General features: G+C 35.0%; 1 protein-coding gene across 1 annotated transcript; it reads right to left on the bottom strand.

Annotated features, from left to right (window-relative positions):
• Positions 1 to 2371: 2371 nt before the first annotated feature.
• On the bottom strand, positions 2372 to 7989 carry LOC115718842 (protein FAR1-RELATED SEQUENCE 3). The gene is made up of 6 exons (XM_030647652.2): positions 7606 to 7989; positions 4784 to 7108; positions 4604 to 4693; positions 3669 to 3818; positions 3197 to 3313; positions 2372 to 3005 (listed from the first exon to the last, which is right to left on the bottom strand). Exons 2-6 carry the CDS (start codon positions 7007 to 7009, stop codon positions 2961 to 2963), a joined length of 2628 nt encoding a protein of 875 aa, XP_030503512.2. The 5' UTR covers positions 7010 to 7108; positions 7606 to 7989; the 3' UTR covers positions 2372 to 2960.
• Positions 7990 to 13997: the final 6008 nt, after the last annotated feature.

Raw genomic sequence — 13997 nt, 5'->3', positions numbered from 1 at the left:
GAGGGTGACGAATAACTTTTAACTAGTTTCTCATATCGTAGTCTCAATTTTATTTTATTTTTTTATTTAAGCTATTTTACTCTATACCTCAAAATCCCATTTTCTAACTTTTGTCACTAATTTTTAAGTAATTAAATAAACGTAGTCCTCGTGGGATCGACCATTACTTACAATTATACTAAAATAATTGGAGGTATTGGAAACAAATATTAGTAAATTTGTTGTGGCTTACGACACGCATCAGAAGTCTCCCAGACACTCCCTATTTTCGTCAATGGTGAAGATACAAGTGCTTTCAAGATGCAAATGAAGTTACTAAGGGCCCATATAAAAAGCCAGGCGCCCAAGGTGACACCTTCCCAGTCACTGGACATCTAGGTTGACGTATCTACGCGATTCTTGGTGATGTCGATTCGATTGTAATTTTGTCTCAAGCATTATTCTTATTTTTCTCCCAAAATAAGAATGAGACTTGGAATCAGAAGAAAATATCAACTAAGTATTGGTTCAACCTTCAGGCACCACAGTGCACCACACTGTGTGCCCAAGTTGACATTTAGCCTGGGGCTCAGTGTTTCATCCATCAAACGGTAGTTTCGTCTCTGGCATCGGTCTTATTTTGTCGCCATAATAAGATTTAGATGCTTCTGCAAGTCAATATCTCATGTACATGTGTCATGCACAAGTCCATCGACAACCATGTGCACTAGTGATCACCCCGATCGTCACCAGTGATCACACAGGCATCTCTCGCGTGCATCATGTAAAATTGCCAAATAGACAATGAATAACTTCACTAGAGTCAAAGAATTAACTAAGGAAAACTTTTGCATCATCTGAGCATCTCAAAATATGCCTAAGGCCCTAGAAACTAAGTTTTGGGTGCCCAAGTACATCAACCGGGGCGCCCAAAAGTCAACTTTATTGCCCATCCGCGATTTTTTTTATTCTTCAACACTACACACTGCTTAGTAAAATTTCTATAACACACCCATTTTTTATCCAAATGACGCAATTTAAGTGGCATTTGAAAGCTCTTTTCGAGAATAATATAAGATTGCTTCCCACTCATATCACGATTTTGAGTTTTTGGACTCCAAAATGCCCTCGATCGCGCGCTCAACCACGAAGTGCGGGGTTTTCCAGCAAATTTCATGCAAAATTTAGTTGGACCTCCTTGCCTATAATAGGGGAGCTCCCTTAGCTCATTATTCACACTTTTTATTCTCTCTACAAGGTCAGAGCTTCTCTCTCCTCATTGTTTCTCTCTCTAAAAATTGTGAGATGAAGCTAGACTTAGTCATTTTTTCTCTAGTTCTCTTGTAAGATAATTTGCTTTTACGATAATAAAAGTTCGAAATAAACGTAACTCCATTATCATCGCGATATAGGGATGAACTGTTGAGTAAGAAAATTACAACACTCTATTATTATTGAAGAGTACTAGTACAAACTTAGAACACTTTGGCCACAATGACTCTAAGACACTCTTACACTTTTACTCACTTTAGACTATTTTTCTCACACTTGAACTCTCTTGCTCAAACTTGCATCCTAAGCACACATCTCACTTCTATTTATAGGCTACAAAGAATGTATCTAAATATTTCTAATTTTTTTTAATTTACTAACTAATTAATTACAATTTACTATTTTCTAAATAACGCTAGAACTATCTAATCTTAGTTCAAGTGATTCTAAATTTTCTCTAAAACTTTCTAGAGTGTTCTTAGTTTCTCTTATAAATTTCTTAGAACATTGTAAAATATTCTAACATATTCTAGATTTGATAATGACTCTTAACATGAACTACTATAATTCGGTGATATTCTCTCTTTAGTTCTTATTTTTTCTGTTTGCTTAATATGTGATACAAAATTGGTTATTTTTTAACGTCAACACATGTAACGAAATATTCAAATTTTATTTTCGGTATTGTAAACTACTTAGAATTTTCTAAAAATTTCAAATGGTCCAAAACATCCTCTAAGAGTGTACTATAGATTTACCCAAAGTTTTTTACTTATTCGTCAAAATATCCTAAAAACTATGACTTAGTCGAAGTAAGTAAGCAAATCAATCAACCAAATTCACCCCGGATTCTAAATTCATCCAAAGAATTCACAAAATTACCTCAAATGATTAATATAATTATAATTGGAATAAAAAATGTTTATTTTAATTAAAAGAATGTGTATTACTTAATATTTTAAAAAAATGTGAAATATTTGCTTTGGAGCAATATACACTAAGTTTTTTTTTCTTCTATTTGCTTGTAAGAAATTATTTCATTTTTAGTTTTATGTATTTCAATAATTTTGAATTCATAATAAACTTTTATGTTATGCCTGGTATAAAATTACGTTGTGCATTAATATTAATTAATTCTAATACTTAAAATGTGAAATTTTTGTTTTAACAAAAGTATCTTATTTGCCAACAAAATATATACAAATGCCATTTATGACAAGAAGAAGAATATACAAGACACTGAATGACCTCTCAACTACAATGCCAACCAGATCTCAATCAATTTTTCCCCTGACTTGCCCCACTCGCCTTTCAAATATCTGTTTCTTACTTAATCGGCAATGTTTACACAAAGTGAAAAGCTGCAGAAGTTTCTCACAATCGCCATAGAAGAAGAATCGACCATGCTTCTTCTTCTAAAGATATGTCTAATTCTGGGGTTTCAATCAATCTGTGCCTTATTACCAACCATGAATTCTCTTTCATGCTTTCGGTTCCTCAAGTTTGATACTCTACATGTACAAATATGCTAAATACGAGCTTCTGTGAAAAAAGGAGTGGCTACCCAGCTACCCGAAATAAATATGTGACACATGAGCATCTCTAACCTGATCAGAACATTTTTGTCTCCAGGAGTTGTGTGGTTACATACAATTGGGTGATCGAGCCCCGATTCTATATCCGGGGCAAACAATTAGAATGCAGTGATGTCACTTTCGCTGCTTCTTCGCTAGTGGCTCCAGAGGCATGTCGACCTGTCAAAATGGAAATTCTTATGATTAAAACAAAACGGAAACTGGACAATATCATGCGTATGTATAATATGTATGTAGTCTACAATAATTTTTAATTTATTTGAAAAAAGAAAGAAAAAAAACTACTTGTTAATTGTTATCCCTTCACCGAAACCAAAATAAGTCAATGTAACTAGGGAGAAATTTCTTACAGGATTTGAGAGCTGCTCACGAATATAGGCCATTGATCTCAGCATGGCGCCTAATGTATCCTTGGATACCTGAAATTTAACCTCTGACTCCCCTGAGGTTGTTTCAGTGTCTTGAAGCTGAGCAAGCAGAAATTTCATTAAAGAATGAACAACCAGTACAGATATGCACAATAGTTCAAAGATCATAAGAAACCTCTTATAGATAAAGAGACAGCCATCAGTTATTTTATAATGAAAAATATAGAAAACAAGCTAAGAACATCTACCATGTAATCTGTCACTTAGGAAGGGACCACTACACATAAATGTATCGAGCTATCTCATTATAATCCTTAAAGACAGTCACTTTTTTTTTTGATATAATAAACCTGGTAAAAAAAATCTTTTCTTGAAGGAAAATGAACATCGACAATATAAGATTTCAGAAAATAGCCCATAGACAATAGGCATGATGGAAAGGTCTACCATTTACCTTCAAATTTATGACAGCAACCTTATTAGCTGGTGTTGATAGCTGTTCACTTATGTAGGCCATAGACCTCAGCATGGGTTCTAATGATACTCTTGAAAGTTGAAACTTAACCTCTGACTCTGCTGATGGAGTTCTACTATAATCTTGTAACTGTAGCAGTAAACAATTGAAATAAATAAGTAAATAAATGAATAATGTTCTCGACCTGTTGATACATAAATTGTAGATACAATATTAAATAAAGTGAGAAAAAAATAATATATTATTTTAGCACCCTGTTTTGCTTAAATTCCTACTTACATCCCTATAGTTTCAATAATACCAAATTATACCATTATATTTGTTAAAATACTCACTGAGCTTAGTTTTGGTCAAAATAAATTTTATACGACAATAATAGCATCCATTTATTTACTTCATATATATAAACATTTTATAAAAATATATATATATTTGATTTAAATTAAACAAAATTGTTTTTATAGAATATTATTCATTTTTTAAAATAAATATTATTTAAAAAAAAATTGAATAGATTACATAATATTTTAAGAAATTGCTTTTAATAAATAAAACAACACTACAGCGTTATTCAAAAGTAAAATAATATACATAATATTTCAAAATATAAAAGTAATTTGATGTATGCAAAGAGAGGATATTATCTTATTATAATTAATTCAGACCAAAATTTTGTTCAAAGGATTTTATACTATTTGGTAAATCCCAAGTGTAATTTGGTAATAGTAAAATTTCAGAGACGTAAGTAGATACTTAAGAAAAACACAAAGAGGAAAATTGGTTTATATAATTATAAATGAACTGATATCTGGGCACTCAACCCTGGACAAGGGAAGGGACCAATCAAATTAATGTGATTAAGTTGATATAAATATTCCCTGTTTCAAGGTTTTACTTCATCACATGTGCAATACCTTCAGGTTAATGACAGCAACTCTATTCCCGGGTGTTGAATTCTTATTTTCCATCACCCAAGTCATTGACTTTAAACAAGGAAGTACAACCTACATAAAAATGAGCAAAAGCATACATTTCTAATCAGATCAGATATGTTAAAAATAAAAAACAATAGAGCAAATAATTTATTTCCATACCATATTTTCAGGAGTACCGTCATCTCTGTGAAGAGAAACTGGGCCCATACGTGGCAAATTCAAATCAGCAACAGTTTGCAGAGGAGCACTAGCATCATTAAGATTAAAACGTCTTAACACTTCATCATGGCGTGGCCATAACAATGGAGTTGAATCTGAAGTTAAAGTAGAATTTCTTCTATCATCGTAACTTTCCGTGCAAGGAGGTGCAACTTTAGCAGCATTTTTCTTAGCAATAACAATTTTCTTCCCGCCATCTCTAAGGGCATTCATTGCAGCATTGTAAGTTTCTGTAGCAATGGCACCTTCTTCAGCATACCTAATGGCTTCCCGACATAAATTATTGTATCGTAATGTAAGAGACTCATGAGCATGTGAATCGCTACTGTGTTCGTCTAAGCCAGCTCCACTCTTTGCATTTCTCGTCCAACGTTTTAAAATGTAAGCCGAAGGCAATGTAAGTACATTTGAGACAGTGAAAACAGTCAAAACATGTCTACAAAGAATGCCTGAATACTCAAACATTTGACAACTACAGTTAGCTTTCATCTCAGAATAGTTCAGAGTGACATGATAAGCTTTATTGTCATCCTCAAATTTAGCAACCCTGAAAGTGCTAATAGCTCCATCACCCTCAATTTTATTTGCAGTGTACACAAAAGTTTCAACTAGCTCTTCTTGGAATTTTGTGAAAATTTTCCGTGTATACAGATTCGCTGCCTGTTTTTCCATAGGAGATGGTGTCCTCAACACCGGTGTGTTGCAAATTGTATCGAAATCAGCTTCTGTTTCCTTCTCAAAACAGCTTTCTAAAGCTCTTTCATACTGCCTAAAGAACGTTGGTAAAGTTGTCTGTTGATTCACATAACCTTCAAAAAAGGAACCATCATATCCTAGATTGGAAGATATTGCAGCAAAAAAAGAATCTCGAAAATAGACAGGAACCCATTTATCACGGGCGTTATACAATGTCAACAGCCAATCATTTCTCCTGAGGTCATATTTATCAATGATAAAATTCCAAGATGATTCAAACTCCTCTATAGTTTCAGTTAAATTGATACAGTTATAAAGTTCTGATTGAAAATTAGGATGAGCATGACAAACATGAGCCAACTTCTCCTGACCTTCTCTTAAAACATGCCACTTGCTAATACGATGTCGAGATTCCGGAAAAACACTAGCAACTGCAGTCTGTATTGCTCTGTCTTGATCAGTGGTAATAGAGGTAGGTGGGCAATCATTCATTGCTGTAAGAAATGTCTTGAAAAGCCATGTAAAAGTAGCTTCTGACTCATCAAGAAGTAATGCACAACCAAACAAAATTGTCTGGCCGTGATGGTTTACCCCTGTAAATGGAGCAAACGGCACCCTAGACTGATTTACTCTATAAGTTGTATCCAGAGTTACTGCATCACCAAAATGACTGTAAGCAGTTCTTGACCTTGCATCTGCCCAGAATACATTAGTCATGCGATTCTCTTCATCAAGTTGAATTGCATAGAAAAAACCAGGGTTCTCAGCCTGCATTTTCTTGAAATATTCCAGCAAATTCTGAGCATCCCTCCCTAGGGTCCTTTTTCGATTGAAAGGATTAACAGCATAGTTCATGGTTGCAGAATTCTTCACTGATCGGTTGAACTCAGTTGGACTATGCCTAACTCCACTATTTTTCTCTGCAGAAGAACGGTTTCCATCCATTGATACAAACATAACCCCACTAGGAACAGCCCCTGTCCCTTGGTAAGCTTCAGACACGGTCTTTGCAGTACCCACAAAATGCCTACGCGGCCTAATATAATGAAGTTTGTTGGGATTAACCAATGAATGGCTGTGCTCCTTCACAAATTTTGTTACAACCCACTTATCTTGACCTTTTAATTCTACCTTAAGCATTGCTTCACAACTATCAGCCTGCCTTCTTACCCCATCTCTGCCACATATAAATTCCCGAGAAATGATCGACCCATCAGATTTAGAACGACTAGATGGACCAGCTTTAGAGTGAAAACCAACACGTATTGCATACTCATCGTAAAAAAATTTGGCAGCATCCTCAGAATCAAATTCCATTCCCAAATAAGGCTCACCAATCCCATCATCATCATCATGAACTGTGATAGTTTCAGCTGTACTTGAGTCTCTACTCGCATTGGGTTCGGCATCTCCATCATTTGCCATTGCACGATGACTCATCCCTTCAACGTCAATCACATCAACATCCATAACAAATGTAATGTAAGAATCTTGTTCTTACTTTTTCAGTCAACTAGGAGGCAGAGCACCCCATGTTTTTTACTCTATTTAAGTAAATGTAGATTCAATCTGCAACAGAAACCCAACTACCAAACTCATCAACAATTCTCTTTATAAGGTTCAACTACCACCAAAACGGTTTAACAGCTAAAAAATGAGGCAATGCCTATAAAAATCTGTAGAGGGTTATATTACAAAACAAGAGAAAATGCAAAACCGATCAAGTGCAAAGTGGTTGCTCTCAAAAATAAATAAATAAAATAGAGAAAATAATAATGAACATTGAAAAGCAATAATAAGCTTCACATAAAACTATTGCCTTTTAAACCAACTATACATACGTCTTTATCAACCCAAAAAAAAAAAAGAATTAAACCTACATACACTAAACTTTCTAGTACAAAAGCTCAACAGGAAATTCATATTAAGTTTGAGCAGTCAACGTAGAATTTTTTACTCTCTATCAGAACAGCATAAGCAGCTAAGGTTTGATTTGACAATTCTAGGGTTTTTAAGAAATCACAATTGGAAATCTGGAAGAAGAAGAAGAAGAAGAAGAAGGTAACCTGCAGAGTAGGACCGAGGCGACGTTGTTGAGTGGGTGGCTTTTCAGGGTTGCTCCACCATGACCATCATCAGCGCCGAGCAGAGTGGGAGAAGAGAGAGAAAGAGAGGAGCGAGAGAGAAAGAACGCGGTGTCTTGTGGATTCCGGATGACATAAGTAGACACGCGGAACGTGAGCCGTTGATTTAGATGAACGGTGGAGATTCATTCGTAACAACTTTATCAGATTGCGATGAGCTCGTTTTGGATGGTGGACCCTATCACACCTAGTGTTTTGTGATGTAGACTCTAACTCTTTCCTTTTTCATATTATAATATGAAAGAATTTTGGTGTTCATAAGAAGTTTATCATCAATTCTAATTCATAAAATTCTCTTAATTTTCATGCATGTTATGCAAGGAAATATTATTAGGTAGATATGTCATTAATTCAAACCGAAATAATAATTAAGATAGATACACTAGTTTTCAAATTAAAACAAGTTAACTTTAAAATTCTCTACTAATCGCAAATTTTATTTGAAAAAAAAAATCTAAAAATAGTTTACAAGTATTGAACTAACCATATTTTCAATCACTAACATTTACCGAAATTTTTAAAAACTGGTTATAAAATAAATAAGCGTAAGAAAGAAGCAAACTAAGAAAAAGAAACTAAAATTTTTACGTAGTTTGAGTGTGAATAAATATTAGTCCACAAGTCCATATTATTAAATTAGAAAAGCTTTAAAGTATTTCATACAAGTATTATGTCCTAGTTCAAGAACTCTATTCTTAGTTCTTTTCTCAAGAATTTAATTTCTAACTTTTTGCATGAAGAGATAATATTCTATTTATAAGACAGAACTAAGTATGGGCATACCCGAACTTAGTAGATTTTCTAAGATCAACTAAGCACTCTAATAAGGTAAAATATAATAGTTATTGATTTTAAGTCATTTGAGTGAGGACCAATTCATGAGGCAATGATTGTTCGTACAAGCAGGACCATTTGAAGATGTCAGTTGTCATACGCAGTCATGTCCGTACCGAGAATGTCAAAGAAAATAGCATTGGAGAAAAAATAATCTTCTCTTGGTAATGTTGTCGGAGGAATTTAGACAACACTAAAAATTAAGTATTCAAAGGCTATTGAATACCTTTTTATAGAATTGTGAGTATTCACCTAAAGTGGTGAATGCTCAAAGACATATGTACGAGTATGCAAATAAAACAGTATAAATATAAATGAGACAACGAATTATATTGGTTCAGTCAGTGCTTGGTCTACTTAGTCCACTTTTGAAAGAGTGTTTTTCGGTCCCTTATTCAGTTCGGATTACCCCTTTATATAGATACGATATATATACATAAAAATTATAAAAGTTTGGCAACACCGCGCGAAGCGCGGCTTAGTTTCCTAGTTAGTAATATTAAAATACAGAATTTCAAAATGTAAGAAAAAATCATGTACGTTTGCTTTGCTTAACGTCGTTAGCTCGACTGCATGTTATGCTCATGTGGTCTTCATGTTGTGTAATATCCAAAGATTAACAAATCGGATTAGCAAATCCTAACTAGTTTAATGTGTATTAATGTGGAATTATATTATTATATAATTTAGTATATATGAATTATACTGATAAATGATATGTTAAGACCCCATTGGTGAGCTAGGGGTATTTCCGTAATTTTGACCGAGAAGGGTAAAACTGTAATTTCAATGTTATAGCGTGATTATGGACTGTATTATTATATAGTATATTTGTGTTTTTCTTCTGCAGGTATTTTCTGACAAGTCGCGCGTGGTATAGTCACAATTGGGTATTTTGGGTCAAACTGGGTTCGGGGCCCGAAATACATTTTTGGGATTTTATTTTGGCATTTTATAAATAATTGAATAATCTGAAATTTATTTTAAGTGTGGTATGTGATGAAATGACAATTTTGCCCATGATTGCATGCATATGTAGTGTATTTGGCCCTAGAGGCATTTTGGTCATTTGACCATTTGATTTATTTTCAACAAAAAGGATTTTGTAAAATGTAAAATTCATTATTCTGATCTTCAGCCCCTAACCGACTCCCCCTTTCTCTCTTTTACTCATCTCACTCAAAGTTCTTGATTTTATGAGTTTTACTTGAAATTGGAGGTGAATTTGGAGTTAATTTTTGGCGTTAGGAGCTTGGAGTTTGTGATAAGCTCCTAAGATTTCTTAGCTGAATTTTATTTCTGTTATTTGAAGTTGAAAATGCATGTTTTGCTATTTGATTATACTCATGAATGCATATGTGTGAGAATTGGTTTAATGTTGGTGTTCTATGCATGATTGTGTTGGTAAATTAGTGTGAATTGCTCTTGGTATATTTGGAGGAGATTTTAGAGACTTCAAGCTTGAGTTTTTTGGTTTTGGTGTTCAAGCTTTTGGTTGGGGGAATTATGTTAATTTTAGCTCAAGTTTGGAGCTTATTTTTTATTGTTGGTGTTTTGACCTTAAATGCATATATTGGTGTTGAAAAGAGCTTGAATTATGTGTTGTTAATTCTCTGTTGTGATAGTTGTAATCAGGGAATTATGAGTTTGAGTTTGTATATGCTTTTTAGGAGTTTTGGTGTATTTTGGACTTATAATTCGATGGCTGAAATGGGGTTTTCTGGGTTTGGAACCCAGGTGCCGCGACGCGCCCTTCGAAATCTTGGGTTTTTCAACTAAGGTGTCGTGGCTCACTTGGGGTGTGCCGCGGCCCGCCTTAAGGTTTTTGGGCAGTTTGTGTGTTAAATCTTATTTTGTGCATAATTTTTTATTCCAGACTCCGTTTTGGGTGTTCCATATATCGTTGGAAAGCTCGTTCTGAGCTCTACATGTTTATCTGTATTTGAATGCCAATTATGTGATTATGTGAAAGTGGATTTAGGGATTAACCCTATTTTTGAATCTCGAGAATTGTGACTAGGATTACCGGTACTTGATTAGGAGCACCTAGGGATTTGGAATCTCCACGTACTCAAGACATCAGGTAAGACAGTAGTTAGCATGTAGAGTTAAGCACGGTGGCATTCATGTTTGATATTATAATTGTGATTAATTATATCGAAGTAAAGGCATAATTTGGTTAGACTCGGTAATTAGAACCGAGATGAACTATTCTAAGGCCTTATTGTAATTAGACGTGTGAGCGTAACACGTGGGTCTATGCCACATAGACATAAATAGGCGTGTGAGCGTAACACACAGGTCTATGTTAAATAGACAATAAGTGTAATGGCGTTAATTTATATGTGATATGTTTTGCTGCATATATGGATATTTATACTGTCTTGTTAGGCTTGGCTCACGGGTGCTCTACTGTGCAGGAAAGGGTAAATCTGTCTGTAATCAACCATGAGTTCGAGAGCTTGACGATGGATTGTACATGTTCGGGCCATACTAGACCAAGCAGGTTGGGTCTACCAGTGAAAGTATTTTGTAATCTCAGATTTTGCCATTTAGGTCGGCTAGTAAATTAACTTGTAATATTTTGTGAAAAGTTTTTTGGGATCCCGAAATATGTTGTCTTTTGGTTTATTTGTAAAGTTTAAAATTATTAAAAGTTAGATTTTCATTCCACTACAACTAAATTTTAAATTTTCCCGCTCTTACTTTTCTAGTAATCCTGATTTAGCGAGATTATGTTATATTACTAGTTGTCGTAGCGTGCCTAATTGTTAGGGCGTTACAGTTTGGTATCAGAGGGTCAAGGTTTTTAAACTTCCTGTAGACCGGCTGAATATGTACAATCATCATTCGAGATAAGCTCGGATCGTGGTGCAGTAAGTGTTGGGAGTAAATACTTAGGGCCAGTTTGGCACAGTTGTGCTGTGAGAAAAAATAGTTGTAGCTGTGCTGTGAGAAAAAGCAGCTGTAGCTGTGCTGTGAGAAAAAGCTGCTGAGTTTTTGGTAAATATAATTTTAAAATAGTTGTGAGTTAGAAAAGTTATATATAAGTATTTGGTAAGCTAGATAATTGAATAGCTGTTAAATATACAATTACCAAAATAAGTATGATATTTGTTATCTAATTTATTTAAATAAATTCATACATATTAATATATTTATAATTATTTTTTATTTTATTACAAATTACAATAATTTTTTTCTTATAATATTTTTTTTAAAATATATATAATAAAATAATTAGTTAGACTTTTACTAATAATAATAATAAAAAAAATTACATAAATATTATCTATTACATAAAGATGATAGAGAAAGATATACTGGGGAGAAGAGAATCTTAAAATAAAATGGTAAAAAGGGAATTTTATAATTAGAATGAGGGTAATTTTGTCAAGTGAAATATTCATTAAACCAACAAAATAGCTTCCCGTATAAGCTAATTTTCCAAAGTTGGTGTTGGCCAACTTTTGGAAAAAGCTCAATTTTTTTCTTAAATTCTTAAAAAAGCTAGTTTTCTAATTTTACCAAACACATTTTGAATGATAGCTTTTTAAAAAAGTGCTTCTAGCTTTCTTAAAAGCTATCCCAAACGCACCCTTAACTTCTTATATGATTATTTATTTATCGCTTTCCATTTTAGACAGTATGTGAGCATCTAATATATATGTGATATGAAAGCCATGATTAGTATATTTATTGATAAATATTTATTTAATAAGAAATAAAATAGTCGAGTTAGGGTTTAAGGCAACAAGTGCGTAAGTGTGGTATTAGTGCCTGACTCGTCGGGGTTGTTGATTACATGGTTATTTGTGAAAATGGACCCTCCGGAATCATCTAGACCACAGGGCGAGCAAGTAGAGCCTGGTGTTGACCAAATCAATCTACTGGCACCGCCTGTGCCTTTGCAGAATCCGGGAGATAATGCAGGGGTTGATAATGCTAATCCGCCTGCTGATTGGCAACATTTGTTTCAAGAAATGCGAAGTATCATACTTCGTCAAGAGGATGAATTGCATCAGTTGAGGCAACCAGCACCGGCAACTCCTAACAGAACAAGTGTTACCGCCAACTCCTGTGCCAGTGGTGGGTAACCTGGGGTTTATACTGCCGCATAGAGATTATGTATTTGAGTGCTTTTTGAAGCTGCAACCTCCAACGTTTCTGGGAGGTACTGATATAATTAAAGCTGAACAGTGGATGAGCACTATCCCTCGCATCTTAGATAATATGGGGGTGACGGGAACAGAATGAGTAAATTGTACTGCATTTATGTTACAAGATTATGCCCGTGTCTGGTGGGACATTGTGGGGCAGACCTGAGACGTTAGTACTATGACTTGGGATGAGTCTGTGTGAGGAAATTTTTTATAACATTGCTGTGAGGACTTTGTATATGGAAGACTTTGTGAAGCTGACTCAGGGGAAAATGACTATAGCCGAGTATACTTTGGAATTCGATCGGCTATTAAAGTTTGGTGGTGATCTGGTACCAACAGACTTCACCCAGAAACAAAAGTATGTGACAGGACTGAATGCCACAATCAGTCGGGACTTGAAAATTACCATCGCTCACGACACTTTATACAAGAAAGTGGTTGAATTAGCCTTGATAGCTGAAGAGGCAGAGCAACATGTGATGAAAGAGTAGACTGCCAAGGATGTCGCCACGGCATCAAATCCTCCTGTGGATGGTCTCTGACCCTGACCTTGGACCTCGGCTCTCAGATGTCGCAACCCAGCCATGGTTTGGCCCGAAATTGACCCCTAGACTTGGACTAGGACTTGAAGTTATCATTCACCCTCAAACTCTGAACATCAGACGTTGGAATCTATACCTGACCCCCAGACATCAAACCCAAATCCCGAACCTTGAACCTAGCCCCTGGATCTCAGACCCAAACACTAAACACTAGACCCCAGACTCGACCACTTGACCTTAGACATGAACCTCAGATCTAGAAGGGAACTAGCCCTAACCCCGAATCCTGGATTCAGTGCTAACCTTTGGACCCCAGCCAAACCCGAACTTGGTGATGACCCCCAAACTTGGACCCATACCTACACCCATATCCAAACCCGAATCCGACCTGACCTAGACTTCGAACTCGAAGCTGGCCTAAACCTCGAACTCGAACCTGACCTAGACCTCGAACTCGAACCTGACCTCGGGCCCCACCCCTACCCTGGACCTTAACCCCAGCCTCATGACTTCAAACCCAAACCTCGAACCTAAACCTCAAACCCCAAACCCAAACTCAGACTTGGACCTGACCCTTGTCCTTGATTCCCAATCCTCGGTCCACTTTCTCTCACCCCGATTTCTCATTTTTCACTTAAATAAAAAAATAAACATTTAAAGAACATACTTATATTTTCTGTTTTTAAAATTAAAAAACAAAATTAGTTACATAACACAAAATAAAAATTCTATTTTCATTTTTGATTTAAAAAATTAAAAAACAAACCTTAATTAA

The sequence above is a fragment of the Cannabis sativa genome, chromosome 2 (assembly GCF_029168945.1).
Source record: "Cannabis sativa cultivar Pink pepper isolate KNU-18-1 chromosome 2, ASM2916894v1, whole genome shotgun sequence".
Lineage (NCBI taxonomy): Eukaryota > Viridiplantae > Streptophyta > Magnoliopsida > Rosales > Cannabaceae > Cannabis > Cannabis sativa.
This window is presented reverse-complemented; position numbering and strand designations above follow the sequence as displayed.